At 40.8% G+C, this 27,303-nt stretch overlaps 1 protein-coding gene across 1 annotated transcript in view; it reads left to right on the forward strand.

Annotated features, from left to right (window-relative positions):
• The window catches only part of CCSER1 (coiled-coil serine rich protein 1), a 335,367-nt gene that overhangs the window by 17,534 nt on the left and 290,530 nt on the right, over positions 1 to 27,303 (forward strand). Inside the window, 1 exon segment of the mRNA XM_032224346.1 lies at positions 24,835 to 24,928. Within this exon segment, the coding sequence (XP_032080237.1) occupies positions 24,835 to 24,928 (94 nt within the window).

A 27,303-nucleotide genomic window follows, 5' to 3' on the forward strand; every position in this document is an offset into this window, starting at 1 on the left:
TCCCAGCAATAGCAATAGCCCTTAGACTTCTATATCACTCCGTAGTGTTTTACAGCACTACAATCTGAGCAGTTTACAGTGTCAGCATATTAATCCCAACAATCTGGGTCCTCATTTTACTGACCTCGGAAAGATGGATGGCTAAGTCAACCTTGAGCTCACCCAGGATCGAACTCCTAGCGGTGGGCAGAGTTATCCTGCAATACTGCATTCCAATTACTGCAGCACCATATAGACCAGTGGTAGTAAACCTGGTCCCTACCGCCCACTAGTGGGCGTTCAAGCTTTCATGGTGAGCGGTAGGAGTTTGCTGTAACTCTGCTTTATAAATTTTATAAAGTAAAGTTACTTCCTTACTTTTTAAATCACCATTACTATGGCACTGGTGGGCTGTTAGAAAATTTTACTACTAACAGAGATACAAAAGTGGGCAGTAGGTATAAAAAGGTTGACTACCCCTGATATAGACAGTTGTTGTTAGTTGTGAAATCGTGTTCGACCCATTGCGACCCCATGGACAATGTTCCTCCAGGCTTTCCTGCCCTCTGCCATCCTCTGGAGTCCATTTAATCTCACGCCTACTGCTTCAGTGACTCCAATAGCAATAGCAATAGCAGTTAGACTTATATACCGCTTCATAGGGCTTTCAGCCCTTTCTAAGCGGTTTACAGAGTCAGCATATCGCCCCCACAGTCTGGGTTCTCATTTCACCCACCTCGGAAGGATGGAAGGCTGAGTCAACCTTGAGCCGGTGAGATTAGAACCGCTGAACTGCAGATAACAGTCAGCTGAAGTGGCCTGCAGTACTGCACCCTAACCACTGCGCCACCTTGGCTCCATCCAGGCACCTCCTTCTCTGTCGCCCCCTTCTTCTTTTACCCTCAATCTTTCCCAGCATTGGGCTCTTCTCCAGTGAGTCCTTCCTTCTCATTAGGTGGCCAAAGTATTGGAGTTTCATCTTCAGGATATGGCCTTCTAAAGAGCAATCCGGGTTGAGCAGTGGTGGGATTCAAATGATTTAACAACTGGTTTGCCAGGGTCTGGTTGGCTGTTGTGGGAGGCATGGCCCAACCTGACTCTGGGCAAACTGGTTGTAAAATTACTGCCCCCCACTCCTTGCTATTGAAGTGTGATATGAGATATGGTCTGCTGAGTTCCTACAGCAGTCTGTAAAAATGCCAATTTACCTTAGGCTTTTGAAGCAAGCAAGGATGGATCAATATTGGATAGTGATATGTTCTCAATTAGAACAGATAGAGAGGTATTGAAATAGAGAAGTGGCATCAGAAATGTTAAGAAATAGGCTTAAATAAGTGCCAAATGAATCCCAGGCTGACTTATGACACACTTATCTTTGGCATCGTAGCCACAGCTGACTCTATTAAAGCAATGTTCTATTTTGGTCCATGTGAATTATAAACTCACATCCTGGACTGGATTTGCACAACATTAGGTTGCAATTTTATTAGCCATTTTATGACTATGGTGAGCTATGATATTCAAAATGGCTGTATCCACACAATCAGTTTAATTAGGCCAAGGAAAGATCTAGGAATCTAATTTTGATTTGATTAATCTTTATGTTATTTAGCCTGATGGTTAGTTTACAGATCAATACACTGTGTGAATTCAAAATGAATTAATTCAGTATTAGGTTAAATATATTGTGTAAATACACCATATATTTAGTCATTAAGCCCTATGAGCAAAGAGTAAAGAGTTCAAGGAAATAGGGGTGAAGCAGCTTCCAAGTTCAGCTATTCTTAGAAATTGTTAGCAATTACCGTTAATTGTAGAAGCAATTTGAAATATACTGTAGGAAGTTAGCACCCACCCCTCTCCTAGAAAAATGAATAATCCTGGGAAAGATTGAAAAGGCAGAATATAATATTTCCATGGATCAGAAATGGAGAAACATGTTTTTAGGCAGGAAGCAGACTCACTCTTAATGGTCCCCATCTTTTAATGGACCATTAAAATGCCTGAGCCAGTCTGTTTTACATAACAAAGACCCCTCCCCTTCAGCTCCAGGGTGATGAAATTAAGGCATGATAATACGAGCCCTTTACCCATCTCACCACAGGGGCACCTGGGAAAAAGCAATGCTCAACCAAACTTGGACTCAAGACAACCTAGAGAGTTGTTACTGCATGGCCCCATGGGAGTCTGACAACCTACCAGAATACATTTCTTACACAGGAACAGGAAACAGATGTGTGGAGCTGAATAGAGAGTATAAAAAACTCAGCAAGCCCCTTTTCTTCTCTCTTTTCTTCTTCACCCAACATCTGGAAGCATGTGATCTCTCTCTTCTGTTCAGGGACTCAAGCCATGAGGTCCTGTCCACCATTAAACCATCTTTCCAAGCAGCCTCCATGTCTCCAGTGTCTTTTTCCCCACTTGGAGCTGAACCCAGAAGGGCATTTCTTCCAACAATACTATCTGTATATATGGATTTAATCTGTTTTAGTGTTATCGTATATTTTATTTTTATAAACTGCTTTCTGTCTTCCCAAACCCAAAAAAGAAGACATATAGGTGGAGTAAACAATTAAAGTAATGTAAATTGTTCAGAATTGTAGACATTCTGGGATACTGTGGATTTTCGTTATTGAAAGGTTGGGAAATTCTTGTTGTTTGAGAATGTATTACCTGGCCATTCAGTAAATTGAAATAAGAAATTATTCTTCATTGAATACACTCGTTCTGGATTGGAGGCAGAAACCCCCCAATCTTTGCTTTTTCCCAATGTAGTATATAAACTCAGTTAAACATATTTCTCTCTCTTTCTTCTTCCTCCATTACCCCTTCATTTTAGATTCCCTTTATCTTTCTATAGTGATTAGATACTACGTTGTAGCACTCCTGGGAGTAATTTGGATGAGCAAAAGCATTACTAATAGGGAAAAATTGCTGCCTCCAGCGAATATGTTCTGTTATTATTCAAAATGCCACTTTACAAGAATGTGATTAATTTCAGATCAGAACTTTCCTTTTTTAAATGACACACTCATGTAATGGGTGTGTCATGGGGTCATTTGCTCTCCTCGCCCAAAATTTCTGATGGGCAGTGAGGTGTTTTCTTTTTGCCATCCAATTGCTAGGCAAATGCTATTAATTATAATCCGACTTGTTTGTTTCAGCTGAGGGTTGTGCGTGTTTTGATGGCAATGCAATGAGATGGGTATAACGGCAGGTCTTCAGCCTGGCATGTCAAACTCAAATAAGCGATGGAGATGAATTGCTAAATTAGCAGATGTCGAAGAGTTAATGGTGTGTGTGTGTGCGCGCGCGCATGTAGGCATTTATTTATTTCATTCTTGAAATGTCAGTGAACTAAATTCAGACTAAGTCATACATCATTTACCTTGCTTTCACTTTAACTATGGATCGTCTGTGCCATTTAAACCTGGGATAATCGCTAATTTATAGATAAGTCATCATTAATCCTCTTAAGAAATTGTTCACGGAAGAGCAATTTCAAAAATAGTTCTCTTATTCCAAATAAACTGCTGCTTCTCCCAAAGCAGGATTTTGGCCTCTTTGGATCTTTAGAATAGCTTCATTAAAATAATTATGTTTTTAGAGAAACAAGACTGATTGATCTGGCAAATCTACTCTGAGATAGGATCCAGCCACTGTCATCCATATTTAAAGTACCGTATTTTTGGAGTATAAGACGCACCCTTTTCCCTCAAAAAAAGAGGGTGAAAATCTGGGTGCGTCTTTTACACTGAATACAGCATTTTTGGCCTACCGAACCCCCACCCCCTTTTGCAAAAATGGATGTGCAGAGGGTTTGGGAGGCTTGCAAAGAGCTCCTGAGGGCTGGGGAGGGCAAAAAAGAGCAAAACACAGGCTGTTTTTGCCCCCCAGTCCTACAAGCCTCCCAAAGCTCTCTATGCCCCCCCTTCTTTTTTTTTCTTTTGCAAAAAATGAGGCACGTAGAGAGTTTGGGAAGCCTGCAGAGTGCAAAAGCTTTTTTTTTTTTTTTTTTTTAAACAACCCTACCTCTTCAAAATCATGGTGCCTCTTATACTTTGTTGCGTCTTATAGTCTGAAAAATACGGTAAGCTGTAAGGCTTTCAAAATGCAATAGAAGCTTTATTATGTGAATTCAGCTACCATATGTTATAGAATATAGATCACTGCTAATGTTTTATGAAACCAGCTGTTTCATGGCTTAGTCTGCGGCAAGGGTCAGTAACTTATGGATCTGGAGCCGCATGTGGCTCTTTCATCCCTCTGCTGCAGCTCCCTGTTGCCCGTCGGCTCCACAGTTGATAGGGCTTTTGGTTAGGACAGGTAGAGGAAAAAGGATGCCGTGCTAGGAGGAGACTCTATGGTGGGGGAACCAGACTTCTGGTTGGCTCCAGAATTGAACGGGGAGCTTCTGGTTAGGACTTTGTGGCTCTTTGAGTGTTTAAGATTGCCGACCCCTGGTCTGGGGTATGAACCAAGTCACAAATAATCACTCTCCAGAACCGTATCTGTATGTGTATTATATCACTATTTATATATTTATTTACCACAAAAATATCAGAGTTCAAGATAATTTCCCATTAAAAGCCAAAAAAAAAAAAGGAAAGTTAATCTTCTTGACTCTGATAGAACCACTATTGTTCCAGACAATTCTGATATTTTTCCCACTGATCTGCTATTGCAAACTTCACTGATTTGTGAGTTTTAATTGCAGCTAAGCACTAATATTTAAATTTTATACCTTTGCATTGCAAAACAAATTTATGATGCAGAACGCTAAGGCTTAAATTGAAGGCAATTATCTTTAAGATACAATCACAATACCCCAATTGTCCATGCATAGATCTATTAAAATTGTCCTTCACTTATTGTGCTTTGAAATGAATTTTTGATTAGAGTTACCCCCTCCCCCTCCCCTCTTTAATGCAAACAGACCATTGACTGCAAATCAAAATAAAGTCTTTGCTGGTAAGTGCTTCAAGGGCAGGACAAAACACGAGGGCATATGTGGACATGGGATATAATTACTTCTCTGTAGAGATTTTTGTGCAGCTGTGGGCCACTTGATGGCAGCAGAAGCTTTTTAAAGAAGGGCGGGAAAAACCTAGCATTATAACCCAGAAACCAAAGCTTTCAATTAAAACATAAATTATGAGTTTACTTACTGTCTATTAATAACTGGGATAATACTTAAGGACCATTTGTAGCAGAGAAATGTCTAATTGGAACAGCAACAAAAAAAGGGGGAAGAAAAATCTATAGAATTTGAAAAAAGGGAAAAAGAAGAGATCAGGGTTTTCCAGTACAAGTCCAAGAAGACATATGCATGCATGCATGCATGCATGCATGCATACATACATACATACACACATATACATGCATACGTGTGCGTGTGTGTATGTATAGATATAGATATAAATATACAGACAGACACACACAGAATTTATTAATTGTCTTTGTCTCAATGCTGCAATACTCCAATTGACTCTGGGAGGTTCACAGCAACACAATATCACACACACAAAATCCCCCCCACAATAAAATGTACGGAATTAACAAGCATTACAAAATAACAAGATTGCAGCCTTACAACAAAGCAATCATAAAGCCCAACAGGTGATATGCTGTTTAATCCAGGGAATTTTATACAGGTAGTCCTTGACTAATTCGGTTAGTGATCGTTCAAAGTTACAATGGCAGCAAAAAAAGCGACTTATGACCGTTTTTCATAGTTACAACCTTTGTAGCATCCCCACGGTCATGTGATCAAAGCCAACTGGTTCATAGTTATGACCTTTGCTGCGTCCTAGGATCATGTGATCACCTTTTGTGACCTTCTGACAAGCAATCATCTTCTTTTAATGACCCCATAATCCCTTGCAGGGTGGAGTCTGGGCAACTGAATGGAGCTAGCAGAATGTTTACTGGCCGGATGACCTTCCTGTTGCCATTGCGGAGTTTTGTTTCAGCAGATGAATTCTCATTGTGCCCAGAGAGAGAAATATCTGCCTCTACCTAGGATTGAACTCACAGATTGTGAGGCGAGAGCTCCACCTCTAGGCCACCTTCTGACCCCAAGCAATCTCAACGGGGAAACCAGATTCACTTAAAAACCAGGCTACTAACTTATTTACTGCAGTGATTCATTTAACAACGGTTGGAAGAAAAGTCATAAAATGGGGCAAAACTCATTTCACAAATGCCTCACTTAACAACAGAAATTATGGCGTCAATTGTGGTCCTAACTCAGGGACTACCTGTACATATCCTCTTTTCTGTATTGTATCAGATGAGCAGATGTCATGGAAGATGAGATACCACAAATTGCCCTGCTTATATTACTTTATATGTAACAGCATGTGGCTTGGAGTATACCTGGAAACTTCACACAGGTATCTATTTCACATCCCAAGCAAAGGTGTTGTCAGGCCTGCAGCCATATTTCTTTTGGATCTTTAGCCTGCCACACTTCCTATTATTCTACTATGCACTTTCTATTGTGGGAAAACAAGAGGGTGGATTGTACGGAGTTATTTAATGTATAGCCAAAACAAAATTCCTTCTAGAAAGCTAAGGTCATCCTTTGTCTCTGCACCTCTGCACCTGACCGGAACTGAATGGGTGGAACTGCCAGCATAGCAGTGGGAGATTGGACCATGTGATGGACTGGTGGGTGTGGGGGCAAGATCTTGAACTTTCAACTGCGTGAGGAAAACTGGGAAGCTTCAGATTCGGGTTTTCCCAGATGTGCCAACATGGCTCTCTTAATAAATTGGAACTTTGAGCAATACTTTGCCTTGGACTCTGATTTACTTTTGGATGCTATTTGGAACCCTGACAGGTATCACGTGGGTATATTAAGCCCAGTCATTGCTCGTGCCATGTCATGGACCAGTTGAAACTTTTGAGTGGTCTTCATGAGCAGCCCCCGTGTAGGACATGTTTCAGTAACTGAGTCACGAGGAGACAGTGGAGTGGTGACTCCCTAGAAGACCAAGTGAATAAAGGGTTCTGGGTCCATGTAAGTCTGGATCCTATATTTTTGTTTAATGTTCATGTTGCTCAGAGTGGCATTGTTTGAGTTAGGTGACTTCATAAATAGCAATAGCACTTAGACTTATATACTGCTTTATAGTGCTTTGCAACCCTCTCTAAGTGGTTTTACAGAGTCAGCCTATTGCCCCCAACAATCTGGGCCCTCATTTTACCAACCTCAGAAGGATGGAAGGCTGAGTCAACCTTGAGCCTGGTGAGATTCGATCTGCCAAATTGCAGGCAGCCGGCAGTCAGCAGAAGGAGCCTGCAGTACTGCACTCTAATAACTTTACAGGGATGATTATGAAAAAAAATTCTTTTGTGTGTTCATCTTTTTTTCCTTTCTTTTAACTGGGTTTTTATTGCCATTTCTTTTTTCTTTTTCAATTGTTACAAACCTCCCAGACGTGTTGGGAGTCAGACAGCATGCAAGTTTAATAGTAAACAAAGACAAACAAATAAATTTTTATAAGCACCTTATTAAACTATCCGACCTGATCTTGACCTGAAGTGGCCCTGTGGAACTCCAAAATTAATTCACTGGCACATTTCTATTTAGCCTGCTTTTTTCTCTTGCTCCCTTTAAATTTCACGACCCACATTTCAGTTGAAGTTCTAACCACACATTTTCTAGAAACATGTCATGCCTTATGCTTATCCATCTAGCAAAATTTGACAGGACATTTCAGAAGCTCTGGAGCTCCTGTGAACCATAATTACAGATAGAATGATTGAAATGATTTTGGATAATAATGAGTTTTCCCAAAGTAGCTTTTTCTGTCCAGAGTGCTCTCCTGCACTTCAAGAACAAAGCATAAAATAAGACTTCTCAGAGAGTAGGTGGTAAGGTAAAGGTAAAGGTTCCCCTTGCACATATGTGCTAGTCGTTCCTGACTCTAGGGGGTGGTGCTCATCTCTGTTTCAAAGCCGGTGAGCCAGCACTGCCCGAAGACGTCTCCATGGCCATATGGCCGGCATGACTTAATGCTGAAGAACACTGTTACCTTCCCACCAAAGGTGGTTCCTATTTTTCTACTTGCATTTTTACCGTATATACTCGAGTATAGGCCGACCCGAATATAAGCCGAGGCACCTAATTTTACCACAAAAAACTGGAAAAGTTATTGACTCGAGTATAAGCCTAGGGTGGGAAATGCAGCAGCTACCGATAAATTTCAAAAATAAAAATAGATACCAATAATGCCATTGCCCATTGAATAACATATACAGCCTGCCTGTGCCCATTAAATATACAGTAGCCATTGTAAAAATTTGCTCTGCATAACAAATTATTATCACACAATACCGGTGTATTCAATGAAATACTTCACTCACCTCATGATGCTGATGTCCCGCTGTGATGATGATGTCCCGCCTCCTATGACACACGGCACAGTGATTCCTATCATTGGATCACTGTACCAGAGGAGGTGGGACATCGCTATGTGGCTGCTTGCCATAATAAGGAGGAGGTGGGACATCGTTGCAGAGCGGCAGGAGGGGGAGGAAGGGGAATCGTAAGATAGCCCTGCATTACATTAGAACGTGAGGAGGGGGGATGGTGCGGTGCACGCTGCGCGGCAAACTGACACAGAGGGAGGGGAAACTCAGGGGCGCTGGGCCATTCACGAGCGTCACCCAGCGGCATGGCCCCACCCCTTTTTCTCCTCCATTTCAGGCAAATTTTTCACTGACTCGAGTATAAGCCGAGGCGGCTTTTTTCAGCTCAAAAAGTGGGCTGAAAAACTAGGCTTATACTTGAGTATATACAGTATATGCTTTCGAACTGCTAGTTTGGCAGAAGCTGGGACAAGTAACGGGAGCTCAATCCGTTACACGGTGCTAGGGGTTCAAACTGTCAAACTGCTGACCTTTCTGAACAACAAGCTCAGTGTTTTGGCCACTGAGCAATAATAGCAATAACAGTAGACTTATATACCGCTTCATAGGCCTTTCAGGCCTCTCTAAGCGGTTTACAGAGTCAGCATATTGCCCCCAACAACAATCCGGGTCCTCATTTTACCCACCTCGGAAGGATGGAAGGCTGAGTCAACCCTGAGCCGGTGAGATTTGAACCGCTGAACTGCTGATCTAGCAGTCAGCCTGCAGTGCTGCATTTAACCACTGCGCCACCTTGGCTATTCCCACCATGTCCCTTGAAAGTAGTGGATAGCCCTTTAATTTAGGATAGGGATTCTTCTTCTTTTTTTTTGAGAAACATTTTATGAACCAATGAATCCAAAAATCGAACTTTCCTCGTTATTGTGTGGGTATTATGCCTCATGGAAAACAAATGCTGTATTCCACAGTAATAGCTGCAGAGAAGCTGTCAAGCATGGAGCTGGTAGAGGTATATCTCAGATGGTTTGTTGCCTCAGGACTTGGACAATTTGCTGTCAGAAAAGGAAGCATGAATTCTACTTTGAATTCCTCAGGAGAATATCAGGTCATGTAGCAAGTATCAATTTCAAATACACAAATAAATCTATAAGGGAATGGAGGAAGAACAAATGAACTGTTTTGGAACTGTTTTGCCACGTCAAACTCAAGAACTTAACACCATAGAAATGTTGTGACTGAAATTAAAAGAAGGAGCTTGTACTACAGAACTGAAGCAGTTTGTCATAGAGGAATTGGCTAGAGTTAAAATGGGATAGAATAACAGAGTTGGAAGGGACCTTGGAGGTCTTCTAGTCCAACCCCCTGCTTAGGCAGGAAACCCTACATCATTTCAGACAAATGGTTGTCCAATCTCTTCTTAAAAACTTCCAGTGTTGGAGCATTTACAACTTCTGGAGGCAAGTTATTCCACTGATCAATTGTTCAAACTGTCAGAAAATTTCTCCTTACTTCTACTTGCTTCTCTCTTTGATTAGTTTCCACACATTGATTATTGTCCTACCCCCAGGTGATTTGGAGAATAGCTTGTCTCCCTCTTCTTTGTGGCAGCCCCTGAGATATTGGAACATTGCTATCATGTCACCCCTAGTGCTTCTTTTCATTGAACTAGACATACCCAATTCCAGCAACTGTTCTTTTTATGTTTTAGCCTCCGGTCCCCTAATCATTGTTATATTTGTTGCTCTTTTCTGCACGCTTTCTAGATTCTCAACATCTTTTTTACATCATGGCAACCAAAACGGGATTTAGTATTCCAAGTGTGGCTTTACCAAGGCATTATAAAGTGGTATTAACACTTCACGTGATCTTAATTCTATCCCTCTGGGCAGCTGCAGCATTGTGCTGGCTCATATTTAAATGATTGTCCACTAGAACTCCAAGATCCCTCTCACAGTTACTACTATTGAGCAAGGTACCACCTATACTGTACCTGTGCATTTGGTTTTTCTTGCCTAAATGTAGAACCTTACTCTTTTCACCATTGAATTTCATTTTGTTAGAGAGAGCCCAATGTTCAAGTCTGTCAAGATCCTTCTGTATCTTGAGCCTATCTTCTGAAGTGTTGGCTATTCCTGCCAGCTTGGTATGCATCTTGCACGATGATATGAGACACTGATCATCAGTGTTGTCCTTGTTATTAAAAGCGATGCAACTTAACTGAATCGAAATGGGCAATTATTTTTTTCATATTGGTAGGTCTTACTTAATACCTGTAACCACAATTGAGCACAGAATCTCAGTCATATAATTTGTTGCAATGTTACCTTACTCAATTTTATGAACATTCTTACTATGGTCATAAAGTGAGTCACTGTACTTGTTAAGCAGATCACGTGGTCATTAAGTGAACCATGTGGTTGTAAGTGAATCTATTCTCCTAAATATTTAAGGAGATTCTCAGTCTCTGTTTTTTTCCCCCAAGAAGCAACTGGACTTTCTGATTTTTCTTTGAAGATGTTGCAGGCATATCAGAAAAGCTCAGGTGGATCTTCAACCAACATAACGTGCGTGCACATTTCCAACCCAAGAATACACTACGGCGGAAGCTTGTCCACCCCAAGGATAAAACACCTACACAGAAACTGTGCAACATGGTATATGCAGCACAGTGCAGTGAGCCATATGCAGATCTATACACTGGGGAAACAAAACAACCAGTTCATAAACACATGGCACAACATAAGAGAACAAACACATCAGGACTAGATTCATCTGCATTTAAAAGACAAAGGCCACTCTTTTTTTTTGTAAACATTTTTTTATTTTTAAACAAACAAGTGCCGGCACATATAAAACATATAAAACATCTTCCAGTTCCGTACAGTGTGTTGATTGGTTACAAAACCTTTTGTACATCACCATAGTCATCACGTACACTTTATATAAAATCTCGTATTATGAAACTGATATGTATTATTTATTTATTTATTTATTTATTTATTTATTTTTATTTTATTTATTCATTTATTTATTTCTACGATTTATAGGCTGCCCAATCCCGGAGGACTCCGGGCGGCTTACAACGAAGAAGTTCAAAGTTCAAAGTTTAATGAAGTTATATGCCGCCCACTCCTGAAGGACTCTGGGCGGCTTACATGAAAATAATTTTAAAAGAATACTAAAAAAATTTAAAATAGAGAGACAAAGCAAGTTAAAAAGACACAACATGCACTCAACCTTAATGGGGCTGGACGCAACTAGAGAGGCAATATATGTTCTCTTAGCCGTCCTAATTGCTCGAATGTACTCTCTGGTGCAGGTTGTTAAACGTGCTCGGTTCGGTTCGGATTTACTGGACCTCCATAAGTGCTCTAGGTGTCTCCTTTGGCGCTTCCTCTCCCGGAGTTCCTCAGTAAACCAAGGAGCCCTCCGGGATCCACTGCTTCGGAGCGGCCGTAGTGGCGCAATCCGGTTAAGAGACTTCGTCGCTGCCAAGTTCCAGGCAGCAACCAGAGTCTCCGCCGGACTGCGGGCGAGAGTATCAGGAATAACCCCAAGTTCCGTCTGGAACCCCAAAGGGTCCATAAGTATCCTGGGGCGGAACCACCTGGTCGGCTCCTCCTCCCTACAGTGGGGGTTTGGTCTCCGAAAGTCAAGCCTCAATAGGTAGTGGTCTGACCATGACAGGGGCAAGATCTCACTACCCCTCAGACCAAGGTCACAATTCCACTGCTCCGAGAGGAATACGAGGTCAAGCGTGTGACCCGCTGAGTGGGTCGGTCCGCGGATTACCTGGGTCAAGCCCATGGTTGTCATGGAAGCCATGAACTCCTGTGCTCCGTCAGAGTGATCACCGAGCGAAGGCAGATTGAAATCCCCCAGAACCATAAGTCTGAGGAACTCAACTGCCAGCTCGGCTACCGACTCGAGGAGCGAGGGGAGGGCTGCTGCAACGTAGTTAGGATGCAGGTACGTTAGCAGCAGACCCACTTGACCCTTGAGGTCCAACTTCACCAGCAGGGACTCACACCCGACAAGCTCCGGAGCAGGGATCCTACGAGGTGCTAGAGACTCTCGGATAACAATGGCCACACCCCCACCCCTTCCCTGAGCTCTCGAATGATGGAGCACCTGAAAACCTTCTGGGCACATCTCTACGAGGGGGACTCCTCCCTCCGGGCCCAGCCAGGTCTCAGTAATACATGCCAGGTCTGCCCTCTCGTCTAAAATTAAGTCCCGAACGAGAGGAGCTTTATGAACTACAGACCTGGCATTTAGCGCCAGGAGCCTGAGGCCAGGGTCCTGATTACTCACACCACCTGTCTTGGAGTGGGACTCGTAGGGCCGGAAAGAGGGATCTCTGTGATGTAGCGAGCCCTCCTTCCCCGGTAATGGCCAGCCCTAAAGTCCCCACCATATCTGCTTCTCCCTGTTAAGACCGTAATGCTCCGGCCCACTCCTGTGTCCGTAATTCCCTCAACCATCCCTATGGCTCCCGCGTTCTTCGACAGGCCCTCCGAATCAAGCACACTCATTTGTTCACCCAAGCAGTCCCCACGTAATAATTAAAAACACATAAAATACAATAATAATGGGATAATAAAAAGTGGGATCATTCACTCAATCACATGCAAGTCCCATACACTCACCATACCAGTTAAAAAATTGCGCAACCGTGCGAAGTTCGTACAAGGCTTATATAGAAGGTCTTAATAGTCTTAGCCTTCTCCTCTGCAAGGTCCAGTAAAGAGTTCAATAAAGAGGGTACGGTCCAAAGAGGGGTGCTTCGCCCCTCTCCCTTCCTCCAAGTCCCAAAAATGTGCCCAAGGCCAGAAGTCGCTCCTTTGAAGGGGCTGAGGTGGCATCCCTGAGCATCCACGGGCGGTAGTGGTCACACCAGATGAGACCAGGTCGTAAGTCCAAGCGTCCAGCAGCCGTGAGTAGAGGGAGCCAGATGGCAAGAAAGGCCCCGTAGCCGTGAGGGTAAACAGAGGAAAGGCCACACCGTAGGGAAGGCCAAGTTAGGTGGGACGGAGGGGGGGGCATCCAAAAGGGCCGCGGCGGCAACAAAGCCAGCTGCCTGATCTCATCCAGCGCCATGCCCAGCCAACCGCCCCCTCTCTGGAACAGTCCAATGCAGTCCGAAGATCACAAAAGCGAGAGCAAAAGATGTCAAAAGGTGCCGGGGGCGCCGCGTATCGCAAGCCGACAGAGCAGAGGGAGGGGGGGCACCTAAGGAGGCCATAGCAGCGGCAAACAAACCAACTGCCCGACCTCGTCCAGCGCCGTTCTAAGCCATCCACCTCCTCTCTGAGAGTAAAATCACTCCAACAGCCAGATACCCTCCAGGGCTCCTCCTGGCCAGGGAAAGGAACAGGGCTAAAGCTGTAAAAAGCCGCCGGGGAAGTTGTAGAGTTGTGAAGAGCCGGTGGGGACGGCGCCGTCAACGCACCGCCGCCATGATCGTCATTTTCGCCGCTGAGCGCTGTAAGAATTGCTACGGGTGGCTGGATGGACCAGGGGCCACCCAATCACGACGACCCTCCAAATAACCGCCTGTTCGGGTGCCCCAAATTGCGCTCTACCGCTAGGACCCCTTCCTGCATGGTCTCAAAGCTAAGTTGCTGATATTTCTGATATTTTTCGCTAACCCAGACCAGAGTGAAGGCTGACGGCCATTCCGCCTCGCACATGCGCAGAAGGACACCCAAGTTGCGGGCTCTCTCTGAGGGGTGTAAGATTTCACCCCCCAGGGGGGACTATCTGGACTATCCTTGGGGGGCAACATCCATAGTCACTTGGTCTTGTCAGGGTTGAGTGCAAGCTTGTTCATTTCCATCCAGACCCTGAAAGCTTCCAGGCACTGGCACATCACTTCCACCACTTCACTGAGTTGTCACGGGGTGGAGAGATACATCTGGGTATCGTCCGTGTACTGATGGTATTTAATCCCTTGCCGGCGAATGATCTCACCCAGAGGCTTCATGTAGATATTAAATAGGAGGGGGGACAGGACCAAGCCCTGCGGCAACCAGTATTTAAGGGGCCTAGGGGTCGACCTCTGTCCTCCGACCAACACCGACTGTGACCTGCCAGAGAGGTAAGAAGAGAATTATATTTAATCTTCAAGCTTATTTTCATGGCTGTGGTACAAAAGGTGACTCCTTTGGTGGTAAGATGCAATATATTATTTAATAGCAATCTGCAGTCCTTTTGGCAAGGATAACAATTCACTGCATTTTCAATTACAATTCATATAACTGGAAAACATTTTTCCGCTTTTCAACACTGCATTTTTCTGGGATGCAAATATAGTAATAATGTAATAAAAGTTGCTTCTTGTTATAACCAAGGAAACTTAATTGATGTTGATCGAATGTATTAATAAGTGGAAAAGCAGATAACATAACACAACTAAGTTTCATTCCCCATAAAGGTAAAGGTGGTAAGGTAAAGGTTCCCCTTGTACATATGTGCTAGTCATTCCCGACTCTAGGGGGCGGTGCTCATCTCCATTTCAAAGCCGAACAGCCAGTGCTGTCCGAAGATATCTCTGTGGTCTTGTGGCTGGCATGACTAAATGCCGAAGGTGCACAGAATGCTGTTACCTTCCCACCAAAGGTGGCCCCCTATTTTTCTACTTGCATTTTTTACGTGCCTTCAAACTGCTAAGTTGGCAGAAGCTGGGACAAGTAACGGGAACTCACTCAATTATGTGGTGCTAGGGACTCAAACTGCCGACCTTTCTTATCAACAAGCTAAGCATCTTAGCCACTGAGCCACCACGTCCCTTCGTTCCCCATGCTGAGGCTTACATTTATAGTACCCGTTGTTTTTTTTAAATCCATTGTTGCAATACATTTCATAAAGGTCAAAGTGAACTTAAAAATGTCATATGACTCATAGATTATGGGCAGAGGTAGTATTCAGTTGGTTCTCTCCGGTTCGGGTGAACTGGTAGCGGCAGCTGCGGGAGGTTTTGCCCACCCGCCCCGAAGTAATGCGCGAGCACTACGAGCACTTACATTTGTGAATTGGTAGGGAAGATAAGTTAATCCCACTGCTTATTATGGGCCAGATGATTTTTTTTTGCTCTTTATTCAAATTATATTTGATAAGGGAAACCCAACAGTCAAGTCAACCAGTAAATTATATGAAAGGTAAATGAAAATAGCAGTTTAGTTCTGTTCGATTAGTTCAGGAACTACGCATTGCCCAAACCATATGGATCATTTTGGTGGTTTTTGAGTCTTTCTGATAGGATGATCAGATTAAAAATATATATACTGCATAAATAGCAAAGAATTGATAAAAAGGTGTTTTTCATTGAAAGCACCTGGACAGCCACTGCTGGTAGCATTGTATTCTGATCTTTGAAGTGATTAAAATATATAAAATAACTCACAGACCATTTAATAGTACGTTAAGAAAGCATTAAAAAGAGTACTGTCGTCTTGTACGCTAGTGATTCTACAGGAGTCATTATATTCAGTCTATTCTTACTGGCATTATGCCACTTCTGATAATAGCTGTACAGTCCAATGAACTGAAAGTTGTACATTAGTACCATTTTCCTATTGTAGAACAGTTTCAGCAAAGGAGAGTTGATATCTGTGATCTTTCTAAACACAGTGTCAAAGTTTGGTGTTAGTAGAATGACTTACCATATTTTTGGAGTATAAGACGCACCTTTTCTCCTCACAAAAGAGGTTGAAAATTTGGGTGCATCTTACATACTGAATACAGCATTTTTGGCCTACCAAAACCCTGCCCCCTTTGCAAAAATGGACATGCAGAGGGTTTGGAAGACTTGCAAAGTGCTCCTGAGGGCTGGGGAGGACAAAAAACGGGCCATTTTCCCCCCCAGCCCCCAGGAGCACTCTAAGAGCCTCCCAAAGCTCTGCATCCCCCCATTTTTTGCAAAAAACAAGGCATGCAGAAGGTTTGGGAGGCCTGCAGAGTGCAAAAACTGTTTTTTAAAAATTGCCTCTTCAAAATCATGGTGCGTCTTATACTCCGGCGCGTCTTATTGTCGGAAAAATACGGGTACTTAGAAAGTGGACTGCATAGTTACATTGCCTTCTATTTTCCGTATCTTACCTTGCTGTACAGGCAGTCCTTGACTTATGGCTTCAGTTGGCTCCAGAATTTCTGCCGCTAAGCAAGGGGATTGTTAGGTGAACCGCGGCTGATTTTACAATTGTTTTTTTTTGCCACGGTTCTTAAACAAATCACTGCATTGTGTTGAGTGAATCGTGCTCTTGTTAAACAAATCCAGCTTTGACTTTGCTTTTTGGAAGTCGGCTGGGAAGATCGCAAATGGGGATCACATGATCTTCAGATGAGAGAGAGAGAGAGAGAGAGAGAGAGAGAGAGAGTGAGTCAGTCTCATTCAAATACGAAGAACAAAGAGAAAGTAAATGGTGGGAGTCAACTCTGCAAAATGCAGATTACAAAATGAAAACTACACACACACACACACACACACACACACACACAAATGTCTCTTCTCCCCCGTGTGTGTGTGTGTGTGTGTGTGTGTGTGTGTGTGTGTAGTATTCAGAGCTGGGTCTCTGAATATAAAATATGAGCCAAAAACTAAGGACAAATCGTTTATCTAATCATACCGCTTTTGAAGACCGCAAAAAGAATATCTGAAAAATCAAATATAATGCCGTTTCTGAACAGTTTCTTTCATTCATTCAAATAGTCAGGAAATTGGTAAATAACTTACTTAAGGTTGACCTTTACTTTGTAATGATAATTTCCTGTCCTTTGGTAGGATTTGCTAGTTAAACTGGAGTCTTGCATATTAAATCTGCAAAGTGACCCCTTACTGGAATATCATTAATATAATGGTATAATAAAAACACTATTGCTAAATATTATTGGGATTCTCTCTGTTTCCATGGCAACCTAGGCCTATGGCTGCTTCTGTGGTATTAAATCATTCTTTTGATAAAGGCTTTTGCTCAAATGTTAGACTTTTATCCTTTAGTGTATTTGTCGTCTTATTGTTCCGCAAATTGCTTCTTCTTCTTCTCTCTCTTTCTCTGTCGCTGTCTCTCTTTCTCTCTGTCTGCCTCTGTCTTTCTTTCTCTGTGTCTTTCTTTCTCTGTGTCTTTCTCTATCTGTCTCTCTCTCTTTTTCTGTCTCTCTCTGTCTCTGTGTCTCTCTGTGTCTCTCTCTGTATCTCTCTGTCTCTCTGTATGTCTCTCTCTCTCTCTTTCTGCCTCTCTCTCTGTGTCTCTCTGTATCTCTCTCTCTCTGTCTGTCTCTGTATCTCTCTCTGTCTCTCTGTGTCTGTTTTTCTCTCTGTGTGTGTCTCTCTGTATTTCTCTCTGTCTTCCTCTATCTTTCTCTCTGTCTTTCTCTCTCTGTGACTCTCTCTGTATCTATCTCTGTCTCTCTATCTCTCTCTGTTTGTGTCTCTCTCTGTCTGTCTCTCTGTCTCTGTCTCTCTCTTTCTCTCGCTATCTCTCTCTGTCTCTGTCTGTCTGTCTGTCTGTCTATGTGTGTATGTGTCTCTGTGTGTGTGTGTGTTTCTGTAATTATAGGTGTGATGTTTATAAAGCAGGATGAAATAATGCTGATATGGAAGGGATTCATGTCACTAGGCAGATCTGCTTCAGCAACTGTATAGGTTGGTAGGGAGTGTTGAGGGCTGTGCCATTTTAAAGTTCTGATTGGGCAACTATAGTGTTGAACAAACCCCTACAGTAAAACACATAGACAAATCAATTCCTTGCATAAATAATAAACATCTTGCAAATGAAATATACAGCAGCAGGCAAAGATAAGGGTGGCTGAAGCAGAAACTCAGCTTCGAATACTAGTTGCTACAATAGTTCCTTTACCAGCATAATATTATTCCGTTTCATTCAGTTGAAGGGAAAAAAAAATTGAAATGGGCAGTGAAGAAGGAACAACAACCACAGTCATCACCACAAAATAAGTGTTTTGTGGAGATTAAAATGTAAGGCCAGACTATGATTAGCTAGAATAAGATGCTTTTGGTTGTCATTTCTTTATTTATTTATTCACTCATTCATGTACGAAAATAGGTAGATGACTGGAGCCTTAATTCGTTTGAGTTGTCCTACTTTGAGATGTGTTAACAATGAGAAGTGATTTACTAGCATAATGAATAAACAAGTAAACAGGCAGAAATGCAGAGGAGCAAATTTGCGGGTGGTTTTCTGCTCCGATGCCAAAATAACTTACCTTAGCATTAGTATTTGCATTTGTAACTTAGCCTTGTGGAGAAGAGCCACCATTTGGTGTGGAGCCTAACAGGAATAGTATTTTACCACTCTGGAAGCATAAACAGTAGCCTTTAAATCCAACCAACAAATTCTGTTTTATTGAGAAAGGTTCTCTACCCTGGGAGAAAGAAAACTACCAGTGAAGAATCAATGCAAGTGGATTTATGATCACATTTGCTTGCCTAAAGATTTTGAAAACAAGGAGTAGGAACAAAATTAATAGAGTGATAAGGCTTTCTGGTGGGTCCATCATTCTCCTCAAGGAATACGGAAAAATTAAAACCAATATTCTTTTTGTGAACATCTCTGAACCTTCACCCTCATCTTCCCGATGGTAGTCCTTGCCTTATGACCACAATTGGGATCGGAATTTCAATTGTTAATCAAGGCAATTGGTTTATGAGTCACAGCCGATTTTAGACCTTTATTAAGCTAATCATTACAGCTTCTAAGTGAAACATGGAATCCAGCTTCCCCATTGACTTTCCTTGCCAACAGTTGGCTGGGAAGGTGATCACATGATCTTGGGATGCTTCAACTGTCCTAAATACATTTGCTACCAAGTGCCTGAATTCATGCAATTCATCTTAATTACGGGTGTATAAATCATAGTTCAACCAGTTAAATTTTTCTGTCCCACTGATAGCAGAGAGAAAAAATATCCACCAAGGTGTTGCATGCTTCAAATGTGATTTGGAAGAGCTGCTTTGATCCTTATCCAACCACAACATATTTCTGCTATTTATTAAAGCAATCCATTATTCTTCAGACTTCTGCTCTTAAAGCAGCCCTTTCTAGACTTATAACAAAACATAAAAAGAGGAGCTATTTAATAAAAAAAACCCTGGGTTTTCTATGCTTGGCTTTTAAATCCTTTTTGAAATTTACAAACCTCATATTCAATTTCGTGAAATTAAGCCCCTTTGAACTCAGTGGATTTGAGACTCCAATTCAGTAGCTATCTGATAGCTGCTGATCTAAATAGCTGAGCTGCAGAAATCTTGAAGACCAATGAATAGCAACCAAGGTAAACAGAACATTCTCTTTGGTGCCACTGAGTGGTAGTTTGAATTTTTCATCCTGTACCTTAAATGCACAAAAATTCTTGGAATGACAGAAGTAAAATCAGTGATTATAGGTCTTCCTCCTATTTCGGTTTATCAAGTGATTTTATTTTATTTCCTAAAAGCTGTGGTAAGTTAAAAGGAAGTGTTTTATCATTCCTATGAATTACATAGTTACAATTCTTTGAAGTTAACATTGCTATAAATGGATTTTCTATTTTGAATGTTGCTGGTTGTTTTTCTGACCCTAGTCTTATTGGAAATATTTAATTAGCTGTAGTTATAAATATTTTTGATCCTTTTAACTGAAAAATTTAACTTTCTAAAATGTTTCTGTCATTTATTGATTTTTTTTCCTGCTATACCTATGTATTTGAGTTTTTTGTTTGTATGTTCTATAAGTAAATTACTGAAATGAAATGTATCCACAAACAAGTACATTTAAAACTATCATCATCATTTTACCTTATAATCCAGGCTAAAATTGATTGGCTATGGTTTCCAGAACAAAAAATAAATGAAACATATTTTAAAGCTATTGTGTTTCCCCGGAAATAAAACAGGGTCTTATTTTTTTGACCCTCCCCCCCAAATAAGCACTTGGCCTTATTTTTGGGGAGGTCTTATTATTTTTGAGGTGCAGGAGGCAGTGAGCGTGGTCACCTCATAGCTGCTGTTGTGTTGCAATATTTTCAGGGAGGGCTTATTTTTTTTGGGAAGGCTTATTTTAGCGTACTCAAAAGCCCGATTGGGCTTATTATCCGGGGAAGTCTTATTCTCAGGGAAAGAAGGTAAAATTCAGAACTTTTGCTTGAGAAGAAAGAATTTGGTTTCTTTTCTAAAGTTGGACAAAAGTGAGATCACATTCAATTTTTGAAGGAATATACTTCTTGCTCTCCTACCCCATTCATTTAATATTTTACTATTTATTTCACTTAAATTATTCTTATTCTGAAAAGTTATTGTCAAGTGGAAAAATTGCATATGCATTTTAAGCATACTGTATTTTAAATTGAATTTAAAATTGAATTTAAAATTTAAATTAAATTCTGGTGGGAAAAAAAAAACCCTCAGTAAGTCATTAGGTTTATCCTAAATTAAATTGTATTGATTGCATTTGCAAAGTAACAGTTTAAATCTGACAAAACAATGGTATAACAATAGAGATTATTTATGTTGGAGGATGACAATTTTAATTATGAGTGTAGCCAAAATTAACTGCTGAACAACACCACAGACACAGTAGAAGCCAAACAATTTGTTAATAAACATCTGGTATTAACAGGATGTGGATTCATTATGAAGTTCATAATCAGATCACAGAATGTCACAAGCATTAGTCAAGATTTTGTAACCATGTTGTTATAATTGGATAGTAATTGGCATCATCTGAATAAGAGAATATTGGTTCATAAGAAGAGACAATAAATATTTTCTATATGATCTGTAATAAACCGGAAAAGGCCGATATAAATGGCTGAGCAAAACCTAGGAGATTATCCTTGAATGCGTTCTAGGCAAGTGTTAGAATCATGTTTCTCAACCTTGGCTACTTTAAGATGTGTGGAATTCCAACTCTGAGAAGTTGGAGCTGGGGAATTCTGGGAGATGAAGTCCATGCGTCTTAAAATTGCCCAAGTTGAGAACCTTGTTCTAGAAGTTTTACACGTAGATACAACAAACACAGTTTTGCATTTGGATAAATCAGAATGTTGGGAGGGATCGCAAATCAACAGATTGTCAAGAATGAAATATTGGCATCTACATGTCTGATCTCATCATTAGAGGAAGGAGGGAGGTGTTGGTTATGAGAGGAAGTTACTAGAGAAAACAAAACTTCTACAACTCCACTAAAGTTTGTGAGAAACTGGAAACTTTCAAGGATGATTTAGCAGGTAGACAAGTGAGACAAATAGTTTGCCTAACAATGGGAACTTTACTTAGTCTACTAGAAACCTTGAGAGTTGGGCTGGGGAAATCATTGATTAATACTACCATATTTTTCAGAGTATAAGACGCACCAAGATTTTGAAGAGGCAAATAAAAAAAGGTTTTTGCACTCTGCAGACTTCCCAAAAATAGTCTGCTTTTTGCAAAAACGGGCTTGTTTTTCATTAAAAAAAGGGGCATGCATAGCCTTTAGGAGACTTATAGAATGCTCCTGGGGGCTGGAGGGGGCAAAAAGGAGCAAAAAACCAGCCCATTTTTCACTCATTTCTACCATCCCCATCCCCAGGAGACTCTGGAAGCCCCCTAAAGGCTATGCATGACTATTTTGGTGAAGGGGGTGGGTTTTGGGAGGCAAAAAATGCTGTATTCAGTGTATTAGACCCACCCAGATTTTCACCCTCTTGTTTGAGGGAAAAAGTTGTGTCTTATACTCCAAAAACTATGGTATCTACTGGGGGTTGAGAAACTCAGAATTATTTTTTCTTCAGCCTTCCCAAATTATGTATTCAATAAACCAGTAAGTTTTTCAGAAAAAAAAATGATTCTGGACTTTTATTTGGATACTTATCATTGGATGTTGACACAGAATGGAACCATATAGCTAAATGGAGCCCATTGAATATTATTCTTTTCTCTTCTGGTTTTACTTTGATTTGGTAAGGCAATCTCAATATTCCAGTTGCAAACTCCAAAACTGGTGCTTAAAAATAATAAATAGAAATCTTTACCTTTGCTGTATTCTTTTTTCCCTGGGGTTTTTCAATCTCTTTTCCTACTCTCAAGCTGCCAGAAGAGGGTACCTCTTGTGCACATCTACAGAAAAAATGCTGTATTTTAATTTCTTGAAATTCCATGAGGATACATTCTCTCTCTCTCTCTCTCTCTCTCTCTCTCTCTCTCTCTCTCTCTCTCTCTCTCCCTCCCTCCCTCCCTCCCTCCCTCCCTACCTACCTACCTACCTATCTATCTATCTATCTCTATTATCTATCTATCTATCTATCTATCTATCTATCTATCTATCTATCTATCTATCTATCTAATCTATCTATCTATCTATCTATCTATCTATCTATCTATCTATCTATCTATCTAATCTATCTATCTATCTATCTATCTATCTATCTATCCATTTATCTATCTCTATCTATCTATCTATCTATCTATCTATCTATCTAATCTATCTATCTATCTATCTATCTATCTAATCTATCTATCTATCTATCATCTATCTATCTATCTATCATCTATCTATCTATCATCTATCTATCTATCTATCTATCTATCTATCTATCTATCTATCTAATCTATCTATCTATTTATCTATCTATCTATCTATCTAATCTATCTAATCTATCTATCTATCTATCTATCTATCTATCTATCTATCATCTATCTATCTATCTATCTATCTATCTATCTATCTATCTATCTATCTATCTATCTATCTATCTATCTATCTATCTATCTATCTATCTATCATCTTTCTATGCCGCACAATCATCAGAACTTTTTTTAAAAACTTTTTTTTAAGCATTCAGGAGAACCGGTAATTAAAAAAAATGCTTAAAAAAGTAAAAAAGTTGTCCAGGCCTACCCAGTCACATGACCCCACCATTAAGCTAACCACACCCACAGCAGCGTTAGGGAAAAAAATTGAATTTCACCATTGCTTAACTGCTTTCAGTTATGCCAGGGCATTGGGGCAAATAGTTTGAATTCCAATGGCAATCCTCCTTCCACCGACATTGTTCCATCTGCAAGCTACTTAGATTGAGGGGAAAGGAACTTAAAGTTGATTCTCACAGCTTAGAGTTTGTTTCTCCCCTCCCCCCAACCCTTGGAAAAGAACGATTGTGGCTTTTAGAGTTATAAAATAGAGTTATCAGCCAGCTTGCAGGTGCCTAAATCCACTGCAGAGGTATTTTACCTGCATTGTTTGGTGACATCACACACACACACTTTAGCATAAGAGAGGTGTCTCAATACAAATATGAGTAGTTAGGCAAAATAGCAAAGCCCATTTTAGCTTCATTTTACATGTACAGCAGGGATTAAAATCAGCATGTTTAGCAAAAGGAGGAAGTTGTATTTTAGAATTTCTAAGGGGCTATTTCAAAATAAATGGAGAGTTTTATTAAGGCCTTTCGCTGAAACATTTTTCTGCAAGCGGTAATTAAACCTTTGAGGCAGGAAAAAAAGAGAGGAGGTGAACATGTCGGCATTCATCTGTCAGCATTTCTTTGGAGTAGTGACGAGAAATATCTCCTTCCTTTCCTTTCCTCTTTTCTAACAGAATATGTTCATTGGGGAGATTTTAAACTAGAACTACTGATCTCAAAAATCACAGAAATACTGTTAAAATTAAATAAGTTCTGTGAGGCAGAAAAATGCTATTTGTTTAGGCAATTATATCACAACTTAAAACAACAAAAATCACCTTAACAGATTACACAGTTAATTTAGCATAATTAGTACATTTCTACACCAAGTCTTATGAGATATTGTTTAAGAGCATTATCAAAATAATATGCAAGAAACAATGGAGTCAGTTTTAGATAACCTTGGTGGCTTCATATGAATTATTCTTTTATATTCTTTCCAGTCTAATATTTATTTAATGGTTCATATCTCATATTCAAGGGATGTTTATGAGCAGATAATTTAAGATAATCCCATTGTTTTATACAAATCATTGCATATTTTCCACAATTTTTTTTACTACCGGTTCTGTGGGCAGGGTGTGGCTTGGTGGGCATGGCTTGGTAGATGTGCCTGGGGAACGATACTGCAAAATTCCCATTCCCTCCCCACTCCTGGGGGAAGGATACTATAAAATCCCCATTCCCTTCCCACCCCACTAACCTGCTTTCCAGCTCTGTTCTCTTGTTCAGGGCAGCAAAGAAGACCCAGCCGATCAGCTGGGACTCGGGAGGCAGAGAATAGATAGGGGCGGGGCCAGCCAGGAGTGGTATTTGCCGGTTCTCAGAACTACTCAAAATTTCCACTATCTGTTCTCCAGAACTGGTCAGAACCGGATGAATACCACCTCTGGTCTGTGTTTGGTCCCTGGTGTTGAAACAATTCTTCACTTAATTCATATTACATCTATCAAACCAATTATGTTGTTTCTGTGCTGCTACTCTTGAACTTTTATCCTCCTCGTCCTTAACATATCCTATTTTCTGGGCGTATTACAGGATGTATTGAATAACCTGGGCTCCTGTGACTTGGATGAAGATGACCTGATGCTTGATTTGGAATTCCTAGAAGATCCCCAGCATCGACCGTCTGGTAAGCCCCCAGAAAATATAATGGCTTAAACACTTCGGTTCAACGAGTTTTTACTCTGAGTACCTTTTCAGGAAGCGAGTAGTAAATATAATTCTTAACAGGACAAAAAGAAGAATAGAAGATACATCTAATTTAAATTGCTTTCAAGTGTATCTAGTTCAGAATGGTTCAGATTGCTTTAGGCAGTTGGCAAAGAAAGTGTCCTTTTCCCCAGATGCTTATTTCTTCCTTAACACCATTCATAATGTTGTTTTTACTGAAAAAAAAATCATGCATTTTTCCCTTTGTAAGATTAATACTCACATCTTTCTTTGCTTCTTTTTGATACAGCTGAATCTTAACTGTCCAGAAACTGGAAGGTTAATGATTCTTCAGATAGCTTAATACCTATTGCCTATGAAATAAACAAAGAAGGGATACCTTAGTAATCTCCCAAAGGTTTTGTTTTTTTTCCGTACATTTTTTCTCCTACACTTTCTTTCACTTTCACCATTGTTTTTATATCATTTTTTTACTTATTTTACATTATCAATTTAGTTTACATCCTTGCGTAAGTAGGGTTTCTTTAAGATTGTCAGATCTTTGTTTAAGTGTTTTTCCTTTGGTCTTCGTGTCATTCTTCTTCAGTACCTGTGCAGTTTTCTGAAATACTTTTCAGAACTGCCTTACCACTGCCTCTTTCCTAGGTCTGAGAGAGAGTGACTGGCTCAGCTAGCTTTTGTGCTTAAGGAAGGACTAGAACATTGTCAGAGTTTTAGCAGCGTGACTAGTATTACGTTATAAACCCAGGAGCAATAACACAGCACACAGAGCCTTAAGACAATTAACAGTGGTTTATATACAACTATATACAGACATATATACATGCGGGAGATAAATTTCCTTACCGTTCACTGCAGACACAAGGAGAGAACTGAACACAAGCTGAGAGAGAGAAACATCCTCTAATGATCACCTATATATAGACTCCTCTTAAAACAGTAAATGACTTGTGTGGACCCCACCAGAGCCTTAAAGAGGCAATGCCATAGCTGCAATGAATTAGCCTCATTGCATCAGCCACATTGCATTAGCTTACTGATTACAGCTTACAACTTTACATCAGCTGGCAGCTATTAAATCCTCAGTATCTTGACAAACATGTCTACTCTTAAGTCTTTTAACTGTTACACCAAACTAGGTCTCATTGCTCCTTCAGTACTTCATAAATAATAAAGAAATTGTTATCAGAATCAGAAAAAGTACAAAGTTCTGGTTAACATCAACTGATGTCTAGCAAACTGTTGTAGGTTTTCTCTATACAACAGGGATGGCAAACTCTATTTCATTGAGGGCCGCATCAGGATTATGTTTGATGATGGGGGGGGGCTGGGGGGTATGGCCAGGATGAGCATGGCCAGCTCAACATCACTTGTATCATGGGCACCTGTGGGGGCCTGAGCACTCTTTCAGATAAAACGGCTCCCAAGCTCCGTTTTCGGCAGCGACAGCTTCCTGCAACTCTCTGCCAGCAAAAGTAGAGCTCAGGAGAGCTGCACGCAGCCCTCCCAAATTCCGTTTTTCAGTGACAGAGGCACCACAGGATGATCTTTCATTGTTTCCAGAGCGGCAAGATCTAAGCACCCCGTGGGCAAGAACCACCCCCCCCCCCCCCCCCCCGGGGCCTTGAGTTTGACACCCCTGCTCTACAATTTGAAATTGAGCCAGTTTGGTCTAGTGGTTAAGGCACCACACCAGAAAGCAGGGGAGAATGAGTTCTAGTCATGTCTAGTTTAGAAGCCAACAGGGTGACTTTGGGCAAGTCATCCCGTCTCAGCCCCACCCATCTCATAGGGTTGCTTGTTGTGGGGAAAAAAATAAGAGAAGGAAAGTGTGTTAAATATGTTGGCCTCCTTGACTTATTTGTAAAAACTATAAAGGCGGGAAACAATCAAGGAAGGGCCCAAGGCATATGTTTCCTTTTTCTTATATAGGACTGCTGTGGGGAATTGACCACAAAGTACTCGGAATGCAAAAAAAAGCTTCCTGGTAGATGTGATAAATATTTATTTGGAATCTCTTAGTGTTTCCAGAAATCTGTCAATACTGGATGCTCAATAGTTAGCTTGATAAATCAAATATGATTTGCCTAAGGGGTGTCTGCTTATTACACTATATAAATTAGGAGCTTAAATGTTTTGAAAACACCACAGTAATAACCACGACAGCTTTGTATGGTAGGTTGCTGTTTTTATACAGTAAAAAGCACTTACACAAAGAAGCAGTATTAAATTAACCTTTCTCATTCTGAGATTTTTCTTTTACTCTGCTATACAGATATCTCTTTCTAACATTTCAACATTAAATTCGTAACTCAAAACATTCCACGTATAAAT

This window comes from Thamnophis elegans, chromosome 9 (genome assembly GCF_009769535.1).
Source record: "Thamnophis elegans isolate rThaEle1 chromosome 9, rThaEle1.pri, whole genome shotgun sequence".
NCBI classification, from domain to species: domain Eukaryota; kingdom Metazoa; phylum Chordata; class Lepidosauria; order Squamata; family Colubridae; genus Thamnophis; species Thamnophis elegans.